This window comes from Melanotaenia boesemani, chromosome 11 (genome assembly GCF_017639745.1).
Source record: "Melanotaenia boesemani isolate fMelBoe1 chromosome 11, fMelBoe1.pri, whole genome shotgun sequence".
In the NCBI taxonomy this organism is placed as follows: domain Eukaryota; kingdom Metazoa; phylum Chordata; class Actinopteri; order Atheriniformes; family Melanotaeniidae; genus Melanotaenia; species Melanotaenia boesemani.
In genome coordinates this window covers 29,738,259-29,764,878 of record NC_055692.1, presented here as the reverse complement: position 1 = coordinate 29,764,878, position 26,620 = coordinate 29,738,259, and the positions used below count along the sequence as shown (strand labels likewise).

Sequence of the window (26,620 nt, the reverse complement as noted above, 5' to 3'; positions counted from 1 at the left end):
ATTTGGGCCTGATATTTAAATTGGTGCAGGCTGAATGTGAGGAGGAATTGTCCTCTCTGGGAGTAGCACAGAAGAAACCAGTCACTGTTTTGTTTTTTTGGTTTTTGTGTTTTTCTCCCCTCACAAAGGTTCATCCTAAAGGGAGTTTACACACTTAAGTGAGAGGGAGGTGTAAATTGCATTGAGAAGCCCTACATAGTGTTGGTGAAATTGCTTAAGCCTGTTTAGTGTATGTTCAGAGGGCAGAGAGAAGCCTGTGTGAAAGTTGTATGAAGAGTGCGCTCCAATGGGCCCGACTCTCCAGTGATTGGTAATTTGAGAAATAACTGTCACATCCCTCAGCCCCAAAGGTGTGCCTGAAACCACGGAGACGTGTACCATCTCCTCTTCTTCGCCTTAAATTTTTATTAAAATTACCTTCATTATAAGACAGTGTTCATTATAAAACCAAAAACGCCGGTCTCTCAGGGCCCCGTGGATTAATAAGGACAGCAGTGTATTTTAAGCCGTAAACTCAGCTCCTCACTGTCCTTAATCTCCTTCCTACTTCACAAGGCCAAATTAACACCTCTCCTCAGCTCTGACGGGACCTCATTAGCAAACTTCCAGGGAAAGAAAAGAGGAGAGCTGAACGAAAAAGAGGAAAAGAAGGAGGGAAGCGACCAATGACAGCCACCAGCTCTGGGATTAACCCTTTCTCCTCCTCCAGCTCCGCAGAAAAACTAGGTCGGCAACGTGTTTCTAATCAGTCGCCTGGTTAGTGATAATTAGAAGGCAAGATTGGACGGGAGAAGAGAGAGAAAGTGGGTGGGGAACACTGAAATGAAAAAAGAAAAGAAAGAGAACCTGTCATGTCGCTATCACTTCAAAGGAGCCGACTTCTCCTTTAGAAGTGGCATGATGATGGTCCAAATACCACGAGGGCCTCCTCTGGGCCCCAGAACTGCAGTTGTGGGGGAGGGAGTGGGGCAAGGACCCAGTTATTTCTGCCATGTATGCATCTGTACACGTGCACATGCCAGAACTTCTCTGTTGTTCACCACCTGTACAGTGCAGCTGCAGGGGAGCATTAGCCGATCCCAAACCTCACAGCCAAACAAGCGCATCCAAATCCACCTTTTCTTCACGCCCTCCCCACGCAGCAGCAGGTCGAGGTCCCTCAGCTCACTCCGAGGTCGTACAGACTACTGCTGGGTAAAGTTCACAAGCCTCTGCAAGCTGTTTGACATTACCAATAAGGTCAAAGTGTATGAGAAAACACTTGAGGATTATATTATTATGGTGTGCCGAGTTGCACGCTTCAGCTCACAAAAAAAGAAAAAAAAAAATCCAAGTTTGTTTCCTCAACAAGCTGACTTGCTTGTCGATGAGCAGAGCACAAGTCTGTGTAAGTTACACAAGAGAGACCGAGAGGTACCCAGAGAGGCCTGCAGCCACAGAAGAAAAAGAAAATCATCGCTCATTATCAGCCATCTATTTTATCTACTTTGAGACATCTCTAGACTCCCAGTTGTCAGACATCAATGGTGCTCAAATTAATCCTTTGGGTTCCTGTTTGCACAATAAAGATGTGGAAGGGTGCTTCTGGTATTTCTGCAACTTTACAGTCAGAGTAATTGAATTAGCATAGAAATCAACCACAGAGTACAGTGGAGTGTGGCATCAAGTGTGATAACTCCTGCTAGGGAACACGGTTGCTTGGGCATAGTCAATTAGAAAGCATTAAAAAGAAACTGCCAATAATCACTTCCAAGAGATCTGAACAATCTGTGCTGAGTGTTCTCATGTTTACAGATGATAGGGCTTTCAGGTTAGCGCTTAGGGGGAGAACGAGTCTGGAAACATATTTGTGGTATCATTTCCATAAGCCTCTGCTTTGCGGACCATAACGCAGCTCACAAATGTGATTTATGACCTTGGTTTAATGGCTGGAGCAGAGTCTTGGTAGGTATCAGATGACTTTTTCAATATGGCGACGTCAGAGGGGGCACGGTGAATGCACATCACAACAGGAAATGAGGGCTTGTCTCTGCCAAGAAAATATGAGAAGCCAGATATCTGATCATCTAATGGCAGATAGATGCTACTTCACTTTGACAGAAAAGGCATCAGTCAATAAGCACCAGATGAGCAGTAACATGAAAAGAACGGCATGGATTCCACCCCCCCATTTATCAATTCATTCATTCCAGGAGCACACTCCTCTGCTCTGGTCAATGTTTGTACAATATCCAACAGGAGTGTCTACTTTAAGTAATTTTGTGGAACAGAAGTGTAGGAAATCATCAATAAAATGCTGCTTAGTGGTTTCTAGGCTCTGCTTTACTCTGCAGAGTCTGTAATCTTTAAAATGCAGAGACGTGTGACTCACCTGGGCTTGGAAACTCTTGAGAACAGGTGCCACCATCTCCCGGACCTCCTATGTACAGACAAAAAAAGTAAACTCTGTCTCAGCATTTTCTGTTGTGCAGATGCTCCACTTGCTCGAGAACCAGGTTGTCCCCAGTGAGGCACAAGCGGCAAAGAAAGAGGACTGAAGAATCTTTGCTAATGGATTCTCACCATAGCTTCTCTTACATTGCATGTGTGTGTCAGAGAGGTGTGTTGTTGCAGGGTGTGGGTATTAATGGTTAAACCTAAAGGGGTTTGAGTGGGCATGTTTGAAAAGTGGGGCTTTTCAATGGAGCTTGTGTTAGAGCTCAAAAATCCTGACTTGTGCAAGCTCTCACAGCCTCAGGTAAGGGGATTGTGCTGCCAGTGGTGACAGCCTGATCCTGTCTTAAACGCCTGTATTATACTGACAAGATTACAGCACACACTAAGATAGGCAGGCAGCACAGCAAATAGCCTGGAGGGTTCATTTATAAAACATAAAAAATATTCTCTTTGACTTTAGCCAAATGTCAATAAATGATCATTTCAAAGAAGATGATGAAAAGGGCAATATGACAAAATCAAATCTGTTGCATTCATGGATTTTAATTTTCTTGTGTTCAGTTCAGTTAATTGCTATTTTACCTCACAAAAGTAGCACAGAATGAACACTGCATAGTTTTAAGTGTTATGCAGGAGAAAACAAAAAGTAGCACAGGGATGCACTGATGGCATCTCAGTAGGGAGTAGCACCATACACCGTTTTAAATCACTTTTTAGTTTGTGTGCTGTTGCTGCAGGAATAAAAGTTAGATTGACAGTTTAACAGTTTAACTTGGGTGACACAACCCAAGTTGCTGCAGCAATTTCAGACTTAAATGTTTCATTATCTTAAAGTCCACCAAGATTCAACATCAAACCATCCTGTGTTCACCTCACATTAGAAGTAGGAAGCTAAAATATATTGACCATACCTTTTTTTCTTACTTTGCTATATAGTCACCTGAACTGAATGAGCTTTCACTTTGACAAAAGAATCACAGATATTTCTACAGAAGATTAGAGCTGCCACCCTAGGGAAAAAATGAAACCTTTCCATGCTATAACATGATAGTTTTGATGTAAAAACATGAAATGTTTTATTGTTAGAACCTGAAAAAAGAGTGCATGCAGCATATGTTGCTGTGACATAGAAATATTGGAGCACAATATATTTTATGGAGCTGTGACAGATATTCTTGTCATGCAGAAACATTTCAGCTATTTATGTTAAGGATGTTTGTGGGAGTGCTCATCTTGTTTATAGAGCAGCTTTGGTGGCGCTCACGTTTGTTATCGGAGCACCATGATTGGTGAGGGCAAATTCACAGAAAAACAGGTACTCAGTGGTGGAAATGACTGACTGATCAACTAAAATACAACAGTTCGTCATTTGACAGTTTTTGTTCTTTTATTTTGGTTATGTAAGTGCTTTATTAAAGTAATTTGTAAATTTTTGTACTCAGAATAAATACTGTATGTACAGTAGGAATGTGAAACAATCTCTCCCTCTCTCATATATATATATATATATTCCTCTTCAACAGATATAAACATTAATAAAATATTGCCTTTTATGTTTTACATTTTCCAATAAAAAAAAAAAATCATGTTATGACATAATTAGTTCCCCCCCGAGGGTGGCAGCTATGTGCTTCTGTACATTTCATCACAGCTTTAAGAAAACGTTTGAAGAATGTGCTTGTGTCTCCTTTAAAACAATATTCATACAGGAATATTTACATTTAAAGAGCAAGAAGTGGTAGCTGTCCATTCTTACTGGCCACAGAGATTCATTTCTTAACTGATTCAAGTGTCAGTAATGTTGAAAAACAAATGCATAGCTATTATTCTGCCCATAAGACAGAAGGTTGATCTGAAATTTGTGGAGCATCATTTAAATGTCCAAAAAGATATCAAAAATCTTTAAATATACACTTCATTTTGTACCAGTACTATACTTTGCATTTGTCTTTAATAAAACATTTTAAGCTGCAGAAAAGAAAGTGTATTCATATGTAGGATGGCTGCACTCATCAGCATTTACTGTGTTACAGTCTCTTTCCACGTGGGTTTAGAGAGACAGTACTTCCTGTTACACCACAGAAATTCAGAGCAATATCAATATTAGCTGGCAGCTCTGACAGCAAGATAACTTTTTCATAAAGTGGTGTTAGAGCTGAATTTAAGCACCAAAGTCATGCTTACCTTTTGTAAATGAGCCCCCTGGCCTCCCATTTCTCCCAGCCAGAGGCTAATACTGCAAGGCCTCAGCATTTAAATATTAACTGAGCTACTGGAGAAGACTGGCTATCCCTGACTTGTGCACTTTAAACAAACAGTTCACTGATGCAGATATTTTACAAAAGGAGAAATAAAAAAAATAAAATCTCTAAAAAAAAGTATACACCGGGGGCTTCAGCGGCAGCAGTGATGTAGACAGCCAGAACCTGCTGAGGTGAAGATGAGGAAAATGACACATACAGCTGAGATAATGGGGGGCACGGTGCTAGACTCACCTCAGGGACATTTCTCTTGAACTCCCTGCTCAGCTCTACCAGGTGCTTGTGGGAATGTTCGCTCTCCTCTTGTCGACCCGCCAGCTCAGACGCTACAGAGTTTAGCTCCCTCTGCAAACACACAAACCAGACAGAAAGGGTGAGAGGATGAAGAGTGGAGAGACACTGCCCTTTAGGGAGCCTGCCAGCGCTCCCCAGTAAAGCTTGAAGTGTACATAAATAAAAATACGCTGCTGAATATTAACAATGTAATCCTTCATGATCTCACAGCAGTAATACTTACAGCTAGCCCTGGCCCATAAATAATTAAGCCAAAATAAATCCAATGCCTACAGTAGCAGAAGGCCTTTTAGATAATCAGTATTTGAAATAATCAATACGTTTGCAACGGCTATAGAGCGCCAGAGAGCAAGTGGGGCAAGAGGGAGGAGGTAGAGTCGGAGAGAGAGAAGGGAAGAGGGGAGGAGGTGGGGGTGAGTCACGTGTAGGGACCCAATAACCTGACAAACACCCTAACAAATAAACAGAGCTTCCTTCTAAAATGAAGAGCTGTTTTATAAGCCCGGCCAAGACCTGATTCGAACATACAATGGCCTTGCCTGCTGGCGTAATTACCACGGGTCAGATCTATTTTCAGCCTCTTTTCAATCTCTCTCCCCTCACCTGCACCGATCCTTATATTGATCCTGCATGGATTTCCAATACACGACAGCAGCCTGCATAGTTTTAGCCAAATTACCCTTTTGCTGCAACAGCCCTGATCACTAATCTATTAATGTCTCCGCACACTGGTTATTTACATGCGTGTGTTATGCTAAATGAGAGCTCCACCCTGGCAACATGTCTGATCCACTATTCAAAGCTGTCTGTGTACTAGGCCCTTCATCAGAACCTTGCATTCATGCTGGACTCAGCTGCACCACATGCCATCCGCAAATCCAATATTATCGATCACTCCTCCAATTCCCGGCCCTTTCAGCAAACAGAAAAAAAAAGCAAAACAGACTCAACATCTGCTCCTCTGTACAGAGCAGGGATAGAAGAGACAACTGTATATCCATCCTTTCTTCATTTTGACTGCAATTGTCAGTAATTGATTAGGACTTTCTCTTGTAACTGCTGGGTAACAATATAAAAAGTGGAGTAGGGGATTCAATTACCACTGCAAATTTATATATGAAGCCGGGAAATTAAATTGACTGTGTTTTAATTAATCTGCAGTCTTACTTAAAGGCAATTTAATAAATCATCACACATGGAAAAAAAAAAAAAAAAAAAGACAGAAAATGGAAGGCTGAAACTTCAACAGCAGCGGCCTCGTGGGATAGTGACAGAACGTCGGTCAGAGAACCAGGCTGTTAATTGAAGGGCTGCTGGTTCAAGTCCCTGGACGGGGAAGTCAGAGAGTAGAAATGAGTGTACCGAGTCTAAGGCAGGGCGAGGCAAGCTTCATCCAAGAGTGCTGCAATCCTGCTAGTTTTAAATTTTTCCCTGTTTCACCTGATTCAAATAAATGAGTATCTGAGCAGAACTTAATAAGTTGTTGGATCTATTTCATTAGAATCAGGTGTGATGGAGCAGGGAAACTTCTAAAACCTGCAGGACTGCAGCTCTTTAGAACTGAACTCTGAAACATGTTTTGCATTTTTACTAAACTGAGCTATGTTGATGTCTTGAATCAGCAACATTAACAATTTAATATAAGACAAAGTTTTACTTTTCTATGAACCCACTTTTATGCTAATGTGCGCTTTCTGTATTCAATAATATGCAAACAATGTGTATAATTTATAATATGTATACTCAAAAAGCTATTCAGGTTGAAAAGAAATTAATCATTAAGATGAAGACAATATTAATAAATTTCTCACTATTGTAATTTAGTTGTTTATTTAGCTCATTACTTCCTTTTATAATATTTTATAGCTTTGCTTTCTAATCATCCATTTTTGTTGTTGTTCATCTTATTTAATCCCTTTTAAATAATTGATCATTATTTTTACCTGTATATCACTTCCAATGTCTAGAATGGGATGAAGACACGAGAATTAAGAAAGACATTTGTACCATTAGGCCAAACATGATTTTTGAATATCTGAAATCTGATCTTCTGGAAAATCTGCAAGACACGTCCGCTCCCACTGGCAGTAAACCATGCCTCCCTGTAATCTCTGACCCGCGAGTTCAAAATAACACAATGAACTCTGGAGCAGTAGAAAAATGAAGAGAAAGAAAAATGAAAAGAAATGTAGTTTTGAGAGTGTTTTTGTCGATTTTAGTTGTTTTTGTGTTTTGTCATTTGTTTTCTTGCAGCTGCGTGTCATTCATGTTTATCATTTTGTAACAAGATCATTTAAAGTAACACGCCTGATCCTATCTGTTTAGGTTTAAGCACAAAAGCTGCATGTTTAGGTTTAGGAAAACATCTTAATTTGACTTCTTTTTCCCAGCTCTCCAGGTCACGCCTCAGACTGTTTGCTGTATTTTTCCAGCCGTTCCAAAGCAGTTTTTGTGCAGACCACTACTGTCCTGCAGGGGAAGGCTATTGTAGTAGTGTTTAAGTCATATTGGTTTTGGTCCTCTAAGCAGAATATCATATTATAGTAACTTGAGCAGTTGTTTAACCTTTCAGTGGTTTTAATGTTATGGCTGATCAGTGAGAAATAAGCCACTAATGCAAAGTTTTGGTTTTTTACTGTATCCTATAAGTGACTGACCAACTGAACACGTGTTGCAGTATCTTGGATCAACACTTTCATTAAAGCGCACTATCACAGGTTTATGAGAGCAGATAAGGAGGGATAATATCTAAAGAAAACATCTGCATTATCAGCATGTAGCATCTATAAGAGCGAGCTGTAGCTGAATGCAGTTAAACAGTACATGTGATGAATATCTAGCTTTTTATTAGTTTCTTCAAATTTATCTGCACTCAGTTAATAATCAGCCTAACGGAGCAGGAAATTCTGACCCAGCTATCTGATATTGGTTACACCAGAAACTCTGGATGCCACTGCACTTATTAACCTAATATATAAAAAATATCCCTATACTTGAGCATAGGTTTGGTTCATAGAAAATGTGTCATTCCTTATGAATAGTACCGTCACTGTAAAAGGCCATGGCCTTACAGGATAAGACGACAGGACTTTATAAATTCCTGTTAGTCCTTACAGTCCGTTTGAGATGAGCCTTCCTGGAGATTAGAGAGTGGGTTTTGAGAAGCCGGCCAACCTCTGCTAGATTCAAATGGCCCCAGACCAGCTAATCTTGCCAAGAGAAAATTCCTGAAGAAGTGACTTTGAGTGGATTTTCTAAGTACTTAAGATATAACAGTATGGTGATTCTAAGTCTGCCAGTGCTTCAGTGGCCTCTATGTAGAGCTGGGTTACTTTCATTGCAGCTCAGCTGATGAGAATATTGGAGGATATTCGAGCAATATGCAAGCCAAGCAGTGCAATCATTGTGGCGTGATTGTGGCATGGTTATTCTGAAAGCATCCCCGTAGTTTTTAGACCATTATGAGGGAGGGGAGCCTGGGCAGCAGCCCATCAAATGAAACCTACTGCCTGTCTTTCTGGAAAGAAGTGAGGCAGAACAGACTGTTTGCTACTTTGGTTGTCTTGCTCAAACTGATGATGGGAGGAACTCTGCAATATAGTCCTGCTGTAATAGGAATGCCATCTCAAGAGGCAAAAGATACTAAAGAAGATTTTTCCTTTCCTTCTTAATCAGATGTGATCCATTTCAACCCACAACTAGGTCTCCTTTGAGACTTCTGATTTATTTAGAATTTACTTATCTCCTTCATTGTGTTGAGCTTCATCGTTCATGAACTCATTCACATAAATATGTAGGCTGTCCTGAAAATAGGATAAGGAGAGTTTTAACTTGCTGTGTGAAGAGGAACTTCTCAGTAATCATTTGACAGGTTTTAAGAAGGACGACTGAGACCAAATTTTCAGTGTGTGGCAGTCTAGTCAATACAGAGCTCCTGTCATTAAGCCTCTGCCAGTCAAACATCCAGCTATAATTGATGAGTTTCCCCTGGGGAGGGCGGAGCTGTCACTGGGGCTGGAGGGCCAGGAAAGGAGGATTTTGAGCATGGAACAAGTCCTGTTGTGCTCGAGTCAATATACCAGAGGAAAGCAATCTTGGTGACTCTACACTCAAAAACAAAGACCAAGAAAGAAAATAACTGGTTTTAGCAGGATAGACCTGCAGCTTACTGTCAGTCTGTTAATGACCTGCTGAGCAGCCTTGACTCACATCCTCCGACTCTCACCAAAACTGAACCCTGTAGTGGACTCCTTGCATAATCTGATGCTGCATTAAAAAGGTTTTGGTATTTTGTAGCAACCACTGAATGTACATGAACTTTTTATATGTGTCCAGGCAGAGATGCAGCACGACAAAAATTGGAGGTTGCAGCAAATATGTAAAAAGAAAAAAAACATTGTGACTTAAGCCGGTTGTCAAAACTGTTTGGTTTCATTTAAATCATAGAAGGCAAGTTATGTCTACTAACGAAAAGAGGAAATGGATTTTTTTTTTAAAGATAAATCTTTAAAATCAAATCCAGCAAAGACAGCAGCACCTGACAGAAATCAGAGCAAAAAATGTGCTGGAACATGTGCAAGTGGAAGTTTTTTTTTTATTGCTAAAAATGTAGGGCTCACTAATGTATTGTGTTTGAGTAGATTTGACATTGATTCATTAAACCTAGCTCATCTTGATTACATCTGTAGTCGCAAGCAATTTTTTGGCCTTTCACAAAGACAACCCATGCTGGAAAATGTTGACAACTGAAAAAAAACTACCAAGGTACTGCAATGAGGTAGACTGAGTCAAAATCACTATTGTGTTCACTGGGCTTGGAGAGCACAAATTAAAGTGGAAAAAATAGGAAGGAGGAGGAGAGAGGGGAAAATGCAGATGGGGTATTATTTTTCTTTTTGTATCCCATCTAATTGCAATCATAGGCAGATGTCTGAAAGTGTGACAGCATCAGCAGAATTGCTGCTGAGAGCACAGAATCTTTGTCTAAAAATAATCAGACATTCTGTGTGCTGCTGTTTGTTATAATGGTAATCGATGCTGGAGGCTTTGAATTCCATCAATTTATAGATCCACTCTGTTCTGCCTGGTGACTGTACTGGCTCACAACCCCCACTGCATACACACACCAATGCAACATCAATGCACACACACACACTTGCACGCAAGGTCTTGCACAAAAAGAGTGGTTAGGCACACATGCGCTGACATTCACACACAGGAGCTACAGCAAGACTGGGCATGGACCAGTCAGTGATTAAGATAAGTGTAGTTTCCTTTCATACATTGTTTATCGCCTCCCTTTTCTCTGTGAGGCACAAGATTGTCTCTAGCTGCCTGAGATTAGCGCCGCATCTCAGACGCCACATTTGAGAGGGCGTACTGATCAATAAATCAAATAGCCACAATCAATGGTTCCAATCGCTGCAGTGTAGTCTGACCTTAACATTATTACTGGCAACCCCTCCACCTTAGTCGCTGAGGGAGGATGCAGAGATGGAAAGGTGTACGCTGGTGCCTGTCCATCGCAAAGATCCAAAATGAATTCTTATCTGGCCTCCCTGGACTGAGCATCAGTTAAAAGCATAACACAGACAGATCTTTGGTGTGTGTTAGGCCGTGCAGACAGATCTTTGGTGTGTGTTCGGCCGTGCAGACAGAGCGAGGGTGGGAGGAACCTCTGACCTATGTGACCCCGTACTCTGAGCGCAATCTGAGCATGTAGCTTTTGACAGGGGAACACTGGAGGGCTGCAATCACCTGGTATCTTCCTCCATCTGTTTACCTCCTTCACTTTCACTCTCCATCAGATCACTGGAGCTGCTCAATTCACAGCATCATCCCAGCGCTGTTAGACCACACCATGCCGGGGTCAAATTCTGACTGCATCTCATTCTGTGACTGTGCTTTGAGCTATAAGAGCCACATGAGTAAAGATTACCTCATTTAAATGATTTAGAGCAATTCCTGCGGCAGATATAATAAACAAAAAATGACAGCTGATATTGATTTCTACAAGTTTTATATATTTTTCACTGGTGGACTGATCCACAGCTACTCTGAGGCTGTTTCCGATCAGACTGCCACTAAAAACTGAAAGATAAACATGCTGTAAATGGGTTTTTTCCTGCTTCCCTCCTCTGATGATTGCCTCTGATTTGTCTTCTGACCCCTTGTGAGGTTCTGCCACCCCACATCTACAGATAACATGCACAGTCTGCACCTGTCCACTCTGCAGTCCTGACTGCACAGTTCAGAAATCTGTAGGACGTTTATAGGTTACAAGAACTTACCAGCAAGGAAAACCACATTTTATTTTGACACCTCTTGAAACTGTGGACTGAAAAGTCTGATAAATCATCCAAAATAATTAATCCCCAGTCAGTCAGGCTGTCTTCAAACAGCATGCTAAATCTTACAAAAGGAAGGAGAAGCGTGTGAGCGTTACAATCAGCAGCAAAAGGTGTGACTGGTGTTGTCAGCCATTATTCGTCATACCCTGCTTCATTTAGAGGGTTTTTGGCGCCTGATGCACTGGAGCACAGCCTACTTGTCAACAGTTCTCTCTCTTTAATTCCAACATGCATACACGGACACGCATGCACACATTTTTACTTTTTGCTAATGTACCGGTAACACATCTTTGTATGGTCGAGGAGGTTTTTATTTAATTTATTGTCAAGTCTGGTTCAAAATAGTATCAGGAAACATCACAAAAACATCTTATTGCTGCACTTTCAAGCTATCCAGTATACTCTTTAAATCCAATGAATAACTTTAAATGTCCTCCAATTAGAAACTTCAAATTACAGTCTATGACTGAATGCTCCAAACGAAGGCCAATTACAACACCTTATATCATCATTAAGGCCGACCATTGTTCCGCTCCTTTCAAACTCTGTGGTTACAATCAGGATGTCTATTGTCATTGTGTGGTACATGCAGGGTGACTAATTACACGCTCCTATGATTCATTAGCAGACTGGTGGGTTGAAACCTGAGAGACGACACGATAACCCTGGTCTGCCAGATGATCAGCTCAGACAAAAACGCAACAGTGTGGTTTCACAACAGCAAAGAAGAAAGACAGAACGCTAAAGTAAAACTGAGAAGGCAGCAACAGAGTCAAACCTGAAAAACAATCAAATTGGGGACATGGTTTGTTTTCTTGTTTTTAATAATCTTTCAAAGTGGGAGAAGAGGATCGCCCTGCAGGAGACTCCTTCCTGTGAAGCTCCACCATTGAGGTCTGCCAGCTAAGAGAGGAGGATAGCTCCATAGATGCAGCCATCTCTGCGATGGCCCACTTTCACCTGAAACGACGAGCTGCAGAGATGCAACATAGCTAACCTGCGATTGTTTATTCTCTCTTAAGAAATGTCAATCTGTTCGCTCTCAGGTGTGCTGCTCTTCCTCTTGTTTTTGTTGTTTTCTCCCCCCCTACTCTCTCCGTTTTCCCTTGTCGATTGCAGCAAGATCAAAGCGACTCTGCTGGAAGAATCTGAATATTTCAGGTGTGGAAAGAGGGCTGCATTTCACACCACCTGTGTAGCGCTGAGAGTTGGGTCCCACCTCTCACTCAGACTCAGTTAGCAGGGCCCCTGGGGCCTGGCGACATAAACCTGGGCCACCTGTCTGAGAAAGATGGAACACTTTTTTACCCTCCCTCTTTCTGTCGCACACTCATTTTACCGTATTTGAACCAAATATAAATAAATCTAAATAGAGCGGTGAGAGTGGGAATAAAAGCGGTGCTGACAACAAGCAGCCGGGAGCTCTGAGCGCCATCGCAACGGGCTCCAAGATCTGGAAGACAACTTCTACTGCTGCAGAAGAGGAACAGCCACTTGAAAGAGCGTTTTATCCATGAATTATTTCATAATTTACTCTGCTGTGCAGCAGAAGGTATCGCTCACATATTAAATGATGAGCCTGGTCAAGACAATCACCAGGATTATTTGCTGCCATAACAGAGCGCACAGTGCGGCGTGGGTCTGCAAGATGATTCTCATCACATCATCAGGGCCGCCATTCCTGACCCAAAGCAAATAAAAAGTATCCCAGATGTCCACACAAGCTCCACCAGTTTGATGTAGCTACTCTCCTTGGAGGGCCATGTGCCTTGACGTGTGTGCATGTGTAAGCATTTGTGACAGCGCGTGTGTACGTGCATGTGTGTGGACGTGTGTTCAGGGGGGCGTGGAACAAGTTCCAAGCTACCAGTTTCCAGCCATGTCTCTCAAAAGGGCCGTAAAGTCTTTACAGCAAATTCCTTACATTCATCTGTGTCAGAGCGCTCGGCACACATTAGGCGTTTACACGGGAGGAAACACAATCTATTTGATGCTACACTGCCCACACGTCCAGAGCCCTCCTCCTCACACTGGAGATTCACAGTGTTTAACTTCCATTTCATATTCTGAAGAGGCAGGCAGACAGGCAGGCGAGAGCGGGGAATGGACTCCATCTTGCTGTAAATCAGCATTTCAATACTCGACTAAATGTAATCTGGAAAAAGTCAACAAGAAGCCTTCACATTATGCTGCTCAACATGTGTGTTTTTATTTACTCTGGAATGTGTAATTGATTTTTGCTGCTTCTCTGTATGCAAATGGTGAACTGACAAAAGTCAGTCTTCATTTTTTATTTTCCCTGATAGCTGACGCTGCTTCCAATCTTTTAATATCAGAGGTCCTTATGAGAACAAGTGGAGGTTAATCTAGGGAGCAGGTCACAGCCAGCCGGCTCTTTCTAAATGTCAGCTAGGGGGATCAGACCTTTCTCATTACTACATTAAACCAACAAGGCTGACTGCTCCAAGACGGATGTGTGACTTGGAGGTGTCTTCCCCCACTTTGCACCACCATCACGGACCAACCCCATCACGGAAAACCTTATTAATCAATCGATTTATCGCCATAAATCAGGCCAGGCTTTGATTGTATCAGCAAGTAATGCAATCAATCAATTAGTCAGGTCCTAGCAGCCCAATTTGCCTAAAGAAAGATGAATGCTCTCCCACATCATCCATTTGGCTGTCCGTTTACCCATCAAACACGGCTGCTGTTGACTCCCAAGCCCAACATGCATCCTTCTATTGATTTCTGCAGATTAAACTTGCAAAAGAATCAAAAGGACAGTTATCGGACTGAGAAAAAAAATCCTGCCTTCATTTGTAGTGAAGCATCATCTGGGCTGTCTTATGATAGTGTTGCCTCATTTCATCAAAACAACAAAGTATAAACACTACAACCCTGAAGCAATGGCTAAGGAGGACAATGCTTGTAAGTAGATACACCCATTCAAAGAAAAATGGGTCACAATGGGGCAGATAATGAAATAATTTTTATTAGTCAACCCTACTCAGGTCTATTATATACTGTACAGCAAAGGGGGAGTCGGGAGGGGGGGTGAGGAAGGAAACAGCTGGATGAACAAACTGTGGAAAACATATGTGTAATGACATATTTGTTTCATATTTTATCCCAACAGTGAATTCCAATCCACACTGTGACACCAGCTGCCTCGGTCCAGTGCTTCCCATCTGCAACTCTGTGTCAGGATGTCTCCCAGGACAGCCTGGAAAACTTTAGGGACGACATAAACCGACAGGAGCAAGTAGAGCACGACAGAGTGGGCTGCTAGAGCCTTGGCGTGCTTCTCCCACAGCGGTGGGTTGGAAAGCTGATGTGAAGAGGAAAGAACACAAGGAGCTCCCCGGGGATAAAATCTGTTGTGGGATTAGATCCCCACCAGACTTGGTTCTGCTTCACACCCTCAAGCCCTGCTGTGTAACAGCCAGGGGGGCCACCCAGCTATCTGTAGGGGGTTTACAGTTCTGCCCAATCTCCCCAAGCCTCACCATGTAATTAGAGATAAAGACAAAGGGCTCGGCTACTCAACCTCAATTCTCCCAGCTTCACACAAGGCTGCCCATCTATAGCCCCCAGTGGAAACCCCCCCAACACTGCTTCTACAGCAGCACCTGTGTATGACAGCTAGCTACAAACCCATCATCTTCCAACCAAACTAAACACACTACAAGATTCTACAAGGTATGCTACATGATCATGATTGACTGGTACTTAGATGTGAAGCTTCCTAAGGTTGCCGCACCATGATTCACAACGGCAGTGTGCTATTTTTGTCAATAAACTGCACATATTCTGAGTCTTGAAATTTGTTTATATTGTAAAGACTCGCAGGTAAACAATAACTAGGGTAAATAAGCTATTTTTCTTCATATCTAAAACTTCATCCAAGCAAGGGGGAAGAAATTTAGAGGATATAGTGGAGGAGGAACTCTCGACTATATTCAAGAAACACAAAATTATACTATGGAGGGATCCATTATTCATCTCAGATACATTTTTCATTTAACAGTGGGCTGGATATGAGCAATGATGAATGCATCGCCCAGGATGCAATTTGTATGTAAAATAACAGAAGATTACAGAATATGTTTTAAGTGCAAATGCAGTTTGTTGCCACCTTAGTAGAAAATGCATTCCTACAAAAAGGAATAAGACCTGAGCCCCATGATGCTGCTTCACAAAATCACTTAGCCCACAGCTAGGCCTCGCACCAGTCCTCAGAAGAGGTCACAATGAGCAGCTCAAGTGATGAATGAGCCGATTGGAGTAGATTATCATTCTTATAATGTAAGTTACACTACCTCTTGGAAAGCCATTTGAAAATGTGGAATAAGTAAACCAAGTATCCACGAGTAAGTCAACTCACATCCAGCTCTGCAGCCCAATTTTTTGTGATCTACCCCTTCTGCAACAAACACATAGTTGCAGACACACAGTTGGACACATGTCTACGCATAAGTGCACACAACCGTACAGTGTTTCACTGCCTGCCAGGCATCCACATGTTCCTCAAAGGACTCGCTCTCTCCTCATCAGCTTCACTGGGTGCACACTGCTTCAACTGAGTGCATCTCAAAGACACACAAAGAGCCTTTTCCTGCAATCGCAGTACTAACACTGAATACAGTCCCTCCCCAACACAAGACATTCCCACCACAGAGCATGTAATACAACTCATTACGGGGCACACAGGGTGCAGAAGGCTTGTGATGGGAGAGACATGTACAGTGGGAAGGGCCCTTACACCAACATCTCCATCCTTCCTCACAACTAGCAGCACTCTAAAACCAACCTTAATAACTAAAGCAATCTGATTGATTTTTGCTGGTTCGCTGAATCAAGTGTTATAATAGTGGTGGAACTGAGAGGAAAAGCAAAAAATACAGTTCACACTTTACTGCCACACAGCCTACAGACACTTGAACGTCTTTTTTACATGTTGAATGGAACATCCCATCCTTCCTGTCCAACCCAATATGTGGATGACCCACAAGCAAACTATGTCCAATTACAATTAGGCAGAGGGACAGCGTATTTGGGTCAGACCCATTGATCTCAGTTCCTACACAGCATGGCTCTGGGGCCAAGTGTTTGTGTGCTGACAAGAGGGCGAAAGGTTTGGAGAACAGAGAGAGGAAGCTGCGTTTACAAGGAAGGGGTGAACAGCGAGTCCGCTAATCCACCGCTGTGCACCCCCTCATGAACCTTCCTTAACCTCAGGGCAATCGCATGACCTGAGGCAAAGCATTATACACATTAAAAAGACATGAACTTCGGCGCATTGGAGTTTCAAGCACGCAATCGATGGGGCCACAGGTGCAAACATTTTTCTGCACTGCCAGTGTAATGCCCTTCCTCAAAGGATTACAGTGGAACTTGTTTTTGCAGTTTGTTCATGTTAATGTCAGCAATAATAAAGACCTGCAGCAGGAGAAACAATAAAAAATGAGTGTGAGCTGAAGGAAAGCTTTTAGAGGTGGGCTGGAAACTGTGCAGGGAGTCGGGAACGAGGGCAGGATGTGAGGAGTCTGTCAACTTCTCCCTGTCTGCTCCTGTTTCCACTCGCTTCAGACTGAGAGGGAGCAAATGGGCCTAATTCACACTGGCTATGTGTGAGCGTCTCTGCTGTCTAGCAGCGTGAACAGGAATTAGATCTATGGTTTGTAGCCTTCATCCCTTCCCAGACATACTTGTTCCGGCTCAGAGGCGCTGCCTAATCCACACCTCTCTCCCGCTTGCACTCCCGGAAAATGACTTCACACAGCTGCCTCAAACACCCAATGCAGCAATTCTCGTCTTACTGAACTCCCCCACCTCACTCAAAAAGGCAGACCTCCCATAGCTCATTTAACATACCAATTCTTCCCCAAAGCCCACACTAACCCCCTCCTAAGAGAGCAAAACAACAAGGAAAACAACTAGAGCCCCACTTGATACTTTAAGGGCTCTTTTCTCCACAGAGCTGTCAAAATCAGAAGTACAGTGGGAGGAATTCATAGAGCAATGGGGGGAGTGGGAGCCCTGGTCCAGCAGCAGAGAGTAGATTTATTTGTGGCTAATACTAGCTGCACATATGACATTGTAGAAATGCTGGAGATATTTGTGTCACCTTAGAGCATCTTGCCACTTCAGCTCTTCCATGACCCCCTCATCCCACCAGGCAGATGATAAGTGCATTAGACTGAACATCAATTCACAGCGAGGACTCTGGGAACACAAAGCCATGTGAGTTCTCACATTAAAGCGACCAGATTTTGGCCAGGTGGTTTCTTCTAGGAAACAATCATACTACAAAGATCAGGCGGTGAGAGGGCTGCTACCAGGCACAGCAGCCCACTTGGGTTGCTCTGGATAATGGCGGGGCCACTCAGACAAACACTCCAGCCTTGAGGACAGGAAATGGGGAGAGGTCCTTCTTATAAACCAGACTCTACCTAATGGCTTTCATCTGTTTTTATGAATACCCCACATGCAGACTCTGCAATCACACCCTGCATTGCAGAGTTCTTTAACCTGCTTTTGATGAGGCCCATTTTTTTCGGCCTTCTGTCTAAAATGATGTACCCAACATAAATTCAGTATATCTTTGCAACTAGAAGGGTTATATGTATAACCTTGGTCTCAAAAGAAAGCTGAGACATGTGAGATTACCACAGAGGTGTCAGGATCAAGACGTGTTACTGTGTCAGAGTAAATTTACCTCAAACATAGTAGAACATTTAAATGGTTATCTTCTCCTTAAAGAAAACCACATTACTTCCAGTGAAAACCAGAGTATAGCAGCCCAGTTCATGTAGGAATGAGTAAAGTAATGTTTGATGAGAAACTGTGAAAAAATAGAAGCTAAAAAAAGCGAACCTGAGCAGTTTTCCAGATGTTTTAATAGAGGTGTTACACAGGTAAATATCTCAGGAGGCCATCAGCCGATGCTGATGGACACCGCTATCAATGTTTAGAGTCAGTAGAATTGAGGGATAGCCCCCAAATTCACCTTAGAAACCCCATGAGGATCCAGAACGAAGTGAACCCCAAAACAGTATATCATAGGATGGTGTTCCTCAATCCTGGTCCTCAGGGACCACTGCCCTGCATGTTTTAGTTCTTTCCAACTCCAGTACACCTGATTCAGATTAACTGAACTGCTTGTCAAGTTTTTTGCAAGCCTGCTAACAAGCCATTCATTTTAGTCAGGTGTGTTAAAGATGGACACCTCTAAAACATGCAGGGTAGTGGTCCCTGAGGACAAGGACTGAGAGACACTGTCATGGGAAGAGTAAATGCTTCACTATAGAACACCCATCATCTTCATGGAAACTAGTTATTTTTGAGGTGAAATAAACTTTTAACCACAAAACACCAAATCTAAGACGTGCTTTATGGTTTTATCATTTTTTTTCTAATCTTTGGCTGCAAGCTCAGAATTTTGTCCCACAGTGATGAGACAGACATCTTTATAATCATCAGTCTCAGCTTTCATGTGACGCCTCATTGATGAGTTTGCTTGAAGTGGAGAAATTAGCAGAAGTGACAGTGGTGTTCCCATGTTTTGTTACATTACCATTTAATTATTTGGAGTTTATTGTTTTGTCTTTATGTCAATGCTTTGTAGAGTCTTGTAGCAAAGTTTCTCCCCATGATTTTGTTGTGCTACATGTTACAACTGGTGCTTTCTAGCACATGCAAAGATCTTCTGTACTGTAAATATGTCATGCTGTCCCCTGTACAGGGGGCTCTCGTCAAGAATTGATTAAACTGCATTTGCCCTGCAGAGAGTTAAAAGAAAGTGATTTTCATGTCTTTAGCTCTCTTTGGAAAGTTATGGTGATTGTGTTACTGGAAAAACTGTAAAAGCAGAAACACTGTCTTTGTATTTGCTTCAACCAAAGTACTTTCACATGAAATGCAGAACAGTTTTCAAGAGCTCTTAAGACTGCAGTGAGACACAAGTGACATTACAAGAAAAGCAGAATGATTAAAGCCTAATATGGCATAGTAGAGAAAGGAGAGAGAGGTGATTTATCCCTTCACGGCCTTTTGACACTAAATTAAACTGTTGAGTCCATTCCCCCGTGCCAGCTAGTTATCTTTCCAGGCTAATTTAACACTATAATTTACATTCCATATAAAATACATCCTGATGTGGTGCTGTCAAGGCCGTACATCATTTGCAGAGAGTGCTCCAGTTTCAGTAAAAAGGACAGAATTAGATCATATTCATGATGCAATTAAACACTTCAGTGGGAATCGATGTAAAACCGATGAGCCCTGAAAACAATGCATATGGCTGAGAACATTAGAACACATTACCTACCCTTGGATCCCTCGCTCCACAGACGCAATTTAAAATCCTGCACTACTCCACTCTCCATCTCTCCAGATTCATAACGCGCAGCGATAATAAATGAATTTTTCACAAAATTATTCAACTACTAAATTGCCCATGGTTACTGAGCATCAGATGAAAGTGATGTGAATTATTAAGTAAGGAAACTGTTTGTTCTCACCATGGGTGTAATAATCGTCCAAATGATAATGAGAAGGGGCGAAAGAGGGGCATGTTTTAGTAAAAGGAGATCTCATAATAAACATCAGTGCTGATGTCAAATAAATGGGAAACCTCTGTCTGCTGACAGGGCCTCCAACTTGGACGATGCTATTGACCAATTTCCCTGGGGCTGCAGTGTTAGTTTCCTTATGGGTGCACGGAGCATTAAAAACGTTAAAAGTCACTGCTGCAAGTTCTGTGCAAAAATATGTAAAACTGGCAACAGGCCCTCTGAAGCTGGCAAGACCACGACAACAGCCAGCCCATGCTAAAGCACCTCATCACATTTTACATAATCACACAGACAGCGCAACAGAGCACACGCTCACACAGCTCCACTCCAGATCCCATCACTGACCCCTCACAGTCCTCTCCACAGCCATCACACTCACTTTGATTGGCTTAGTGACAGTTTTACAATACCTGGAAAGCAAACCTTAATTTAATACTTCATTTGAAGTCTTCTCAATGCTCCTCAAACACATTCATATTTTCAAAGCCAAAAGTCGTTAACAATGAAAAAAGCGGACATGTAAAACAAAATTCTGAATTTAAGAGCAATGCACAGGCCAGAGGTGCAGCAATTTGTAACATTTTCTGACAGGATAAGTTGGCCTCTTCAGCTGAAACAGTAATTATGCTTAATGGTCCTTTAATCTGTCCATCAGGCAGGAGGTGAGCAGCCAGGTCAACCTAAAGTGCTCCAGGCGTCACAGTGTGTCAGGTACAGTCAGAAGGGCAAGGTGCTCAATGACGAGTGCCAGGACCAACATCGGTGGGCAAGCAGGACGCGGGCCTCCCTCCAACACACACATTAGTCAACACATCCTTCACCGACCGACCGCCTCCTGCATGAAAATGCTTACAGCTGGGATCCAGAGACAAACATGCTCCCTGGATAAGTGTGAAGTGAGATAAATGAGAGAGGGAGAGAGTGGGCATCTGAAAAGTTTGATCTAATTTGATGAAGTCAATCATCCAGGATGGTACGGCTGATGTGAAACTCTGGGCTCTGCTGAGATTTCTGAACTAGTGTCCAGCTGGTGCCCTGGCTCTCTGCCATCACTTCTATTCTGTGACTCTAAAAAGTATTTCAGTTTTTTTCTTTAAACTAATTAAAGTTGGAGTAGACCTCAGCTTATTTCTCTTGGCAGGTCATGTCCCCCACATACCTCAACACTTTGTGAGCAGCTCTAAAAACAGACAATGGGACAGAGGAGAAAAATGGCATTGGGTCAGTCCCAGTAGTAACAGCAAAGACACAAAACCCATACAAAAACAAGGGTGAACAAATACTACCTTTGTACCCAGAGTCATTTGTACCCAGCTCAGGCGTCTGACTATCTCAGAGCCTGGCAGATAGAGCTTCTAGTCTCAGCTATGCATCTGCACTTGTGCTGTATTTGTTATCTTAGACAAGCATTCTCCCTTACTTTCACTGGCCAAATAGAGAGGGGGAGAAAACGAATCACTCCTAGACCTACTCCTGTTGTTCCCTCAGCTGTCAACACTTCTCACAGACCTACCCCCGCCTAGGCACATCGATACAGAGAAGTGACTGCCGTTTGCTTTATGATTGCCTTGTTTTATTCTCTCAGCCGGGCTTTTTCCTCAGCCTTCACAGCTCTAATAAGACCGCCTTGCCCGGACAACAGAGCCATTGTCTCTTAAAGTGAAAGAGGCAGTGGATCAGTGAATTCCTTTCCATTTCCCCGCTTTATTAGCCCTGCGGCACACTACTGTTTATACTAGTGGGTATTCTATGTTTGCTGAGAACAATTACAGTATGACAAATGATCCATCAATGCCATCTATCAGGCCGGAGCTGACAGGAATCCTATAGACAGGGCAGCAATTCGTCCCCCGCTCCCCATCTCTGGGGTCCCATGCTTTAGTATCCATGACAACATGCAAGCCACTTGCCACGCTTGCCACTTCACAGTGAGAGATGAGCGCCTGTGAGTGGCTACGAAAATTAGCCTTTGACACCCTGCACTCCCAGCCTCCTAGCCTGCAGTCCAGCCCCTTTTAGGTGTGTTTAAGGTGGTGGTTGGGGGTGCAGGCATTAAGACTTAACCCTTTTCCACATTCAGGCTTACACAAACACAAAAGCAGACACACAGCTAGGTGCAACAATAAACATACTTCTCCAGGTCTCACTGTGTCAGTTTTATTGTGCCGAAGCTATACGATTCTCAACATTAACCTCACAGCTACATTACCTATCCAGCAACAATGAAAGAGAAACACCAACCTGGCAGGCGCTCGTAAAAACAGGAGGAAAAATAAAATGGGTAAAAGAGAAATAGGTTGATATGTGCCAGCACATCAGCAGATAGAGCTGACTGCCTGACCCTACAATCACTCATTTCATACAGGATTTTCTTGAAAACTTAAATACTTCAATGATAAAAAGTGTTTCTTAGTCAATGATTTAAAAATTAAATTTAAACTATGGAGTTAGACCACTATCAACTTGCAAAAACACATAAAAATGTCAAGCTCATGGATCTACTGAATCACGGGTTAAGTAGCCTGTGAGAGATGTTATAAGCCAAGCAATGATTTCATTTGACTCCCAGACACATCTCTTTGGGGTTCTGCTTATGCCATAAACTACACTTGGTGGACAAGGCTAATATTACTAGCAAGAAAGAAACAAAGCTGTGCAAATGTGGTTCGCTGTCAGAAGCAACGGTTTTACTGCTTGAGATTAATCATATTTGGAGGAACATTAAAGGGAAAAGGAGGAAACTGGCTCCAGCACTTGGAGGTAAGGATGTCAACTGATATAACCCACCACTGACATCAAGCAGAGCCAGCTAGCTCATTGATGTGGCAGCGTCTCATTTTCACCAGTTTGGAAGCAGACAGTTTTGCAGCGCCTTGCGGTTCTTAATTATCTTCCGACTTTGTCTAATTCAATCAACACAACTCAGATCTGGCTGCGAAATGGCACTCGCATCCCCTCAAGCTCAACAAGTCAAAAAAGCACTGAACAAGTGGAACAGTCAAACTGACAAAATGGCATAGCACATGAGAAATAACTGCTATTTTAAATCCCTGGCTGAGTCCTCATCCACAGCAGAGAGGATGAGGGGAGGCAGAGAGAGCAACCAATCAGCTTTTTGTTTTAAGTTACAAGGCTGCGTTAAGGGGGACCAGGGGAGTCAAGTGCTTTGATGACGCTGCAGATGCTGCTTGCTGAGCTGTGTGAGGCCACTCTGTTCATCCAAACTTGCACGGATGCTTCCTGATGCACCCAACATCCTCATAACTATACATTTTTAACTCTTGAAGCTCCAAGCCATTGCTATAATTGGTGCGCTTGATTTATTTATTTATGTACAAATGCATGTCCAACCTCAACCCTTTTAAGCACAGTCCACAAGCAGACATTATTTTTTCAGAGCAGCCTCAGTTGTCAGATTATGAGGCTACAGAACTTTGTAGAAATAGCACACAGATCAAAAGTGACCAAGAATTTTCTTATCTGCATCTCATTCTCTCAAATCCTGGCTTTTAGGAGAAAAGTATTGGCATTGAAACAAACACACACAGCAACTATTTGCATATTAACAGATTTTCCTTCAGGCATTTTCTGCTATTTACAGTTATTTATGTCACTATGTACCTACTACCCTGACAAAACCAACTCATCTCATTTATGGTACTATTGTGCATTGAAAACATTTCCTCTGTTTATTCCAGCCATAGAGGACAATTATTTTGGTTCTTTTCAGACAGACATTGAACTTTCTGCTCGCTTGTTGATCTTTGCCTGTTCCTAAATAGTCAGCGACTTGACAGGAAGTGGCTTTATCATAATTTCTGAGTCAATCACAAAACTATAATAAATAAATCATGATATCATAGATCAGTCAATGTGGATTTACCAAATAAAGTCTCTGAATAAACACTACATTTTGCAGCTGGATGGTCATCTTCCTGGACGGGATATAAATACCTGGAAAACTTCTATAGATCACCTTAGGAGTAAGTTATCAATCACAATTTACCCCAAAGATTTACACACTACCGCTCCTGGGAAATTGTTGACAATAATAAGCTATACTGCTCCAGGTGCTAGCGAGTTTTAAGGGTTAATAGAAGACAAGTTGGGTTTGTGGGCACATTAGGGTTTAGACTGTTTCCTAATTTCCAATTCAAAAAGTGAGTGACATAATGAGGAGAGGTGGAGTGGCTGAACCCAACCCACCCTCCAAAATCCTCTTCCACATTACCACCATTCCCACTCATTCACCGCCTGTCTAATACCAAGGACCACAGCATTATTAGGTTTTGACATTATTAGCTCAAATAGCAGAGAGGCCCCGCTGTCATTATAAAGCCTTTACTTTTGCACTTGCTGCCAAATCTGTTTTGCACCAGCTACACACTGCCAAACCCCACAATGGCAGATTAGTGAAGCCCTTCTCTTGTTGCTGCAGAGGTTAATATAAAGTGACAGGGCTAAGTCCGCTCCGATTAAGTATGCTGAGAGATATTGCGGCAGTTTGTTACATCAGATCGTTATTGGATTAAACAGCATGCACAACAATGAAAGTTTAATTTCAATTTCGGCAGGAATATAAAACAGGCTCCTGTCAGAACAAAGACAGCATTACAATACCTTCTTGTTTTTGTTCCCCCTTTGCCATTACTGGAGTGGCAGACATGAGAAAAAAAATGATGGTAAGTGAGGATGTCAAGATTTTTTCCTTCCAGAAGCTCATCCATTATTCATAAATCCACAAAATTCAGCTGTACTTCACAAACCTGAATTTGGTTAAACTAAAACATAAATTGCTACAAATGTGTCAAAATCTGTGTGAGTAATCCTAAAGGCTTGAATAAAGGTGACTGGACTTCTTGAGATGCTTTATCTCTCGTGATTGTAGCACATTTCTGTACAAGTTGTTGTTGTTAAGGTTACTTGAGTGCTACTGACTCACCTGAGCTCTGTGTGGGCGAGTCAGTGGTGCTAGCCACTGTTTGTTTGCTACTCGACACAGAGGTGCTCCAGTTTCATAGTGCATTGCTAGCCCTGCAAGAGGTCACTGCACCAGCCTGGTAAGCCGTTATTAATCCTTACAGAGTCATCCATTAGCCTATCCAATTTTTATGACCCTCTTCTTTATTAGATGAGCTATCAGCTGTCCATACATGGCAGAATTATGGACTTCTTCATCTGGGCTGCAACACTCTCCGTTTTCCCAGAAGATGCAGGCATGCTGGACCAGGTAGAGTGAACCTGAAGCCTGACCAGAGGATCATGGGAGGGAGAGGGGGCTGGATCTGCCAGTCTCCTGGGGTATTCCCCACTGTCCCGTTACCTCCAATAAATCTCAGTGCTTTACGATTAGGTACATAAAATGAGTCATAGATCTGGACGGTAAATAAGAGCTTGTCAGTGGAGCTGACGCCAGGCCCAGCTCCTCCTCCACCTCCTCCTCTGCCAGATAGTCCCTCTGTACCCCAGCCATCAGACCGCTGCTATTGAGCTGGGGCTAAAAAGGCTCCAATAAATAAGCTTGGTATTTCCCACAGGACTCCTGTGGTGCCACCCTGAAGCAGGCTTGCATACACTGAACAAGCAAAACAGATGTCCAGAATCAGAAACTGGACACTGTTAATGCTTTATTTTTTAGCTTTATATATTTAAAAAAAAAATAAATAAATAAAAAAGGTATTCACTTTTTGTTCTTAATTACTTCAGACAGAAAAGCCAGGAAGTTAATCGATCAATCCATCTTGTGTATATTCAAACTGTATGGTGTACTCTGATGTCTTTTAATGGACCTTCAATCCATACATGCAATTAAGCATGCAAAATCTCCCATTAAGTAACTCCACTTACAGTCTATTTACTGCAGTGCTGTTTGGGTGTTTCAGAAACGAGTCTTACTCCTGACTGAGAAAGCTGAAGCAAGATGACCTGAGGGAGAAGCGATGGTCTCCAAAAGCACTAACATGACGATGGACACTTCCTCTGCAGCTCCAGCTAATCATTGTTGCCAATTCGTTTACACTGGTCCAAAATGACTCCCTGAATGACCGCCTTTGCATATTAAACAGACAAACAGACAACAGGGACACACTGTTGGAGGACAAGAGAGCAGCTAAACGCCAGCAGTGTTGAGATAGTCTGGGGACCAGGAGGCTCATAATACTGTATGTACAAACTGAGATCTACTGCTTGATTGATAGCATATTAAACAGAATTGTGTTACTGCCTATCCACTGCACATTTTGACAAGACACCTGCAAAACCATTTTCAACATACATCAGCACCTATTCAGCATAACAGCATATAAAGTGAATTGCATCTTTGCAGTTGCAAAAAAAAGAAACTGTCAGGAGAAAGAGGACAAGATAGGAAAGTAAAGAAAATGCATGGCTACAGGCATGCAATAAGCTAAGGATTCAAAATCTCACCCAATTTATAAAGTTCTATAATCAGAGAGCAAAGAGGAAAAAAACAACGCCACTGGCAGAGGAGCAAAGAGATTCAAAACATTTTCATTAGTGAGCATAAAAATAACGACTTCATAGTCAAGCAATTCTTTTTTTTTTTTTTGCATAAGTTTGATGTTTAAAAGGGAAGATTAGATGAAGGACGAGGTCTTTTATGTCAAGTCTGAACTCTGCAAAAACCTTATTTACTAGTTACACCATCTGATTTATGTTTTTGTTTCTCGTATTTTCATTT

The 26,620-nt window shown here is 42.3% G+C and overlaps 1 protein-coding gene and 1 long non-coding RNA gene across 4 annotated transcripts in view; one reads left to right on the top strand and one right to left on the bottom strand.

Moving 5' to 3' along the window:
* cux2b (cut-like homeobox 2b) overlaps positions 1-26,620 on the bottom strand; it is an 83,264-nt gene that overhangs the window by 42,573 nt on the left and 14,071 nt on the right. For 2 of the 3 annotated variants that reach the window (XM_041999696.1, XM_041999697.1), the window contains exons 2-3: positions 4,932-5,042; positions 2,372-2,419 (exon numbers count right to left, since the gene is read on the bottom strand). In XM_041999696.1, the coding sequence (XP_041855630.1) occupies positions 2,372-2,419; positions 4,932-5,042 (159 nt within the window). Of the gene's footprint in view, positions 1-2,371; positions 2,420-4,931; positions 5,043-5,214; positions 5,307-26,620 lie in introns of those variants that run through there. The other variant, XM_041999698.1, reaches the window with a different exon arrangement.
* Positions 24,951-26,146, top strand: LOC121649122. The gene is made up of 2 exons (XR_006012067.1): positions 24,951-25,150; positions 25,803-26,146. It is a non-coding gene; the product is annotated as an uncharacterized LOC121649122 (long non-coding RNA).